The 2,667-nt window shown below is 36.7% G+C and overlaps 1 protein-coding gene across 1 annotated transcript; it reads left to right on the forward strand.

Moving 5' to 3' along the window:
* The first annotated feature begins 1,042 nt into the window (after positions 1 to 1,042).
* On the forward strand, positions 1,043 to 2,404 carry TCEANC (transcription elongation factor A (SII) N-terminal and central domain containing). The gene has a single exon (XM_010014279.1). The coding sequence runs from the start codon at positions 1,045 to 1,047 to the stop codon at positions 2,125 to 2,127; it is 1,083 nt and encodes a 360-aa protein (XP_010012581.1). The 5' UTR covers positions 1,043 to 1,044; the 3' UTR covers positions 2,128 to 2,404.
* Positions 2,405 to 2,667: the final 263 nt, after the last annotated feature.

Raw genomic sequence — 2,667 nt, forward strand, 5'->3', positions numbered from 1 at the left:
TATCGCAACTTTAGGATTAAATTACTGCAGTCTTTACCTACAAATCTGCCTTTGGAGATTACCAGGAAGCTATTACAGAATGTATACAACAGTGTGAGGTCATTATGTTTTTCACACACCTGTTACAGCAGAGGGTCCCAGACATGGCTTTTAATAGACTTTAAATTTCTGTGATAGAAAAACAAAACTTCCAAAACCAACATTCTTATTAAATATAATTCGTTGGCACCAATAACTGTAAAAACCCTACTAATGTGTGTGGAAGGGGAGATACATTGCCTATAAAGCCTCCTTTTTATTTTTTGGAAAGTGTATGAGAGAATCATAGAATGGTTTGGATTGGAAGGGACCTTTGGAGATCATCTGGTCCAACCACGCTGCCAAGGCAGGGCCACCTAAAACAGGTTACATAGAAATGTGTCCAGGTGGGTCTTGAATTTGATAGCAGTGCCTAATTTTGAACAGCATCAGGTGATCATCTGGTGCTTTTGGTGAAAAATGACGAATTTCAGAACTAGCTACTGCTGGCTAGTCCAGTGGTACTAGAGTCTACTAATGCATAATACTAATGCATAAACACTGCAAAGTCTACCTGTAATCTCATACAGCAGGGTGGTTGTGTATTAATCTACTTTGCAGTAGTTGAGAATCTCCCTGAGAACTTCTGTTGTGGTGTGCATGCAAGACAGTGTTTTGGCAAGACCATGTTATTTTCCTTGAATATTAGGGTCATACCCTACTTTTAAGTTGTTAACCCTACTATAGCAGAAGTCCCTGTAAGCTTTCTTTTTTGCCAGTATTCTTCTTGCATGAGTTAGACTGCCCATGCCCACTTGCATTTTTCCAGGAGCTAAGCTCCTCTGCATTTTGCATTTCCTACACTAACTCTACTGTACACCATTTCAAGAAAAAGCTGGAAAAAACAGTAAAATAGTGTAAAATATCATAAAATAAAAAGAAAACTTTGTGAGAATGTACAGAAAATGAATTAATGTCGTAACTGCAATAAATACAATAAACATTTTTTTGCTTTCAGGTTTCAAAATGTCTGACCAGAAAAATATTGTACACAGAGCCCATTGTATTGAAAAACTCCTGTCTGAGAACACTTTCCAGGATATTGAGGATCATCTTAAAGAACTTGAAGATGTTGATATGACTACAGAGTATCTTCAGAGGACGGGAGTTGCCAAGGCTGTATACAGAGTACTCAAGAGCTGCCCTTCAGCAAAGTTAAAAAAGAAAGCAAAGCTGTTACTGTCAAGGTGGAAAGCACTTTACAAGAATAACTGTGTTCGATCAATCCAAGTTAAAAAGTCAGATTTTGTGTATGTGAAAAAGGAAATTGAACATCTTAGCGTGGTTCCTAGAGAACAATCACTGTCTGAAGGACCATGTCAGCAGGAGGCATTAGATGCTTCTAGTTCTAAAATGTTGGTCCTGTCACAAACTGTTAAAAATGAAGTACATAACGAGGCAGAAGGCAGCATGAATCAGCTTTCTTCTTTTGAGGAATATCACACTGACAATGAAGATTCTAAACTTCTTCTTAACCAAGCAAGTCCGCAGCAGGATCCAGTGAGAGCTCTGAGGTGTAAATGTACGGATCTTCTTTATAAATCTTTGACTGGTTCTGCCAAAGACAAAGAAGAAACTGATAAATGGCTAGAGCTAGCTAAAGAAATCGAAGAACGTATTTTTGATGTTCATGCTAAAAATGACAAGAAGTATAAAAATTGCATCAGAAGCAAAATCGCTAACCTGAAGAACCCTAAAAGTTGCCACTTAAAACATAACCTTTTTTCAGGGACTTTGAGTCCAAAGGCTTTTGCTGAGATGACAGTGATGGAAATGGCCAGCGATGAACTGAAACAGCTGAGGGCTCTGTACACTGAATCATCTGTTCGGGAACATCAGCTTCCACAAGTTATTAATGGCACACAGACAAACAAAATAAAGTGTAGGCATTGTGAAAAATTTGATTGCACTGTCACTATGATCACCAGAGGAACTCTCTTTCTTCCAGGTTGGGTGAGAAACACAAATCCAGATGAACAAATGTTGACTTACGTTATTTGTAATGAATGTGGAGAACAGTGGTATCACAGCAGATGGATTTGTTTGTAATGCCATCCCTCTTTAATAAGCAGTTTAGAAAAAGATGTGAGACATTATCTCAGTTGAAACTGTGTAATGTAGTATTTCTGTGTTGATACTATTTAGTTACTGCCAGTAAAAATTGAAAAAAACAGTTTTTAAAAATTACTGAGTTTTTTTTTAAGATAACTTGAATAAATATATGTGGTTTTAAGTAATGTCAATATGTAAAGAAATAAAGGGAAAAAATAGTAACAGTGTATCTGAGAATGGAATATTCACTGGTAAATCCATTAAAAATATTCCAGATGCTGCAGTTTTTTTCCCATAGATGCTGAGTACCTGTGATTTTCATTATCAGCAGGAGTTCTTTCACAGAATGTAAGTTTCATTTACAGTCAACAAACTGTTCCCAAAACTGCAGTTCATATACTTGGGTGCATTGCAGGTTGTTCAGCATAGATTCACTCCTTAATTAAATGACTTTTGCAAGTAAGTGTTAGATTATTAAGTTCGAGAGGTAATATCTAAGAGGAGAAAAAAAAGAATGAATAACAGTGTAAAAGAGGG

The sequence above is a fragment of the Nestor notabilis genome, unplaced genomic scaffold, assembly GCF_000696875.1.
Source record: "Nestor notabilis isolate BGI_N333 unplaced genomic scaffold, ASM69687v1 scaffold11755, whole genome shotgun sequence".
Classification (NCBI taxonomy): domain Eukaryota; kingdom Metazoa; phylum Chordata; class Aves; order Psittaciformes; family Psittacidae; genus Nestor; species Nestor notabilis.

Coding starts and splice junctions, on each gene's coding strand:
- TCEANC (XM_010014279.1), top strand. CDS start 1,045: ATGTCTGACCAGAAAAATATTGTACACAGAGCCCATTGTATTGAAAAA.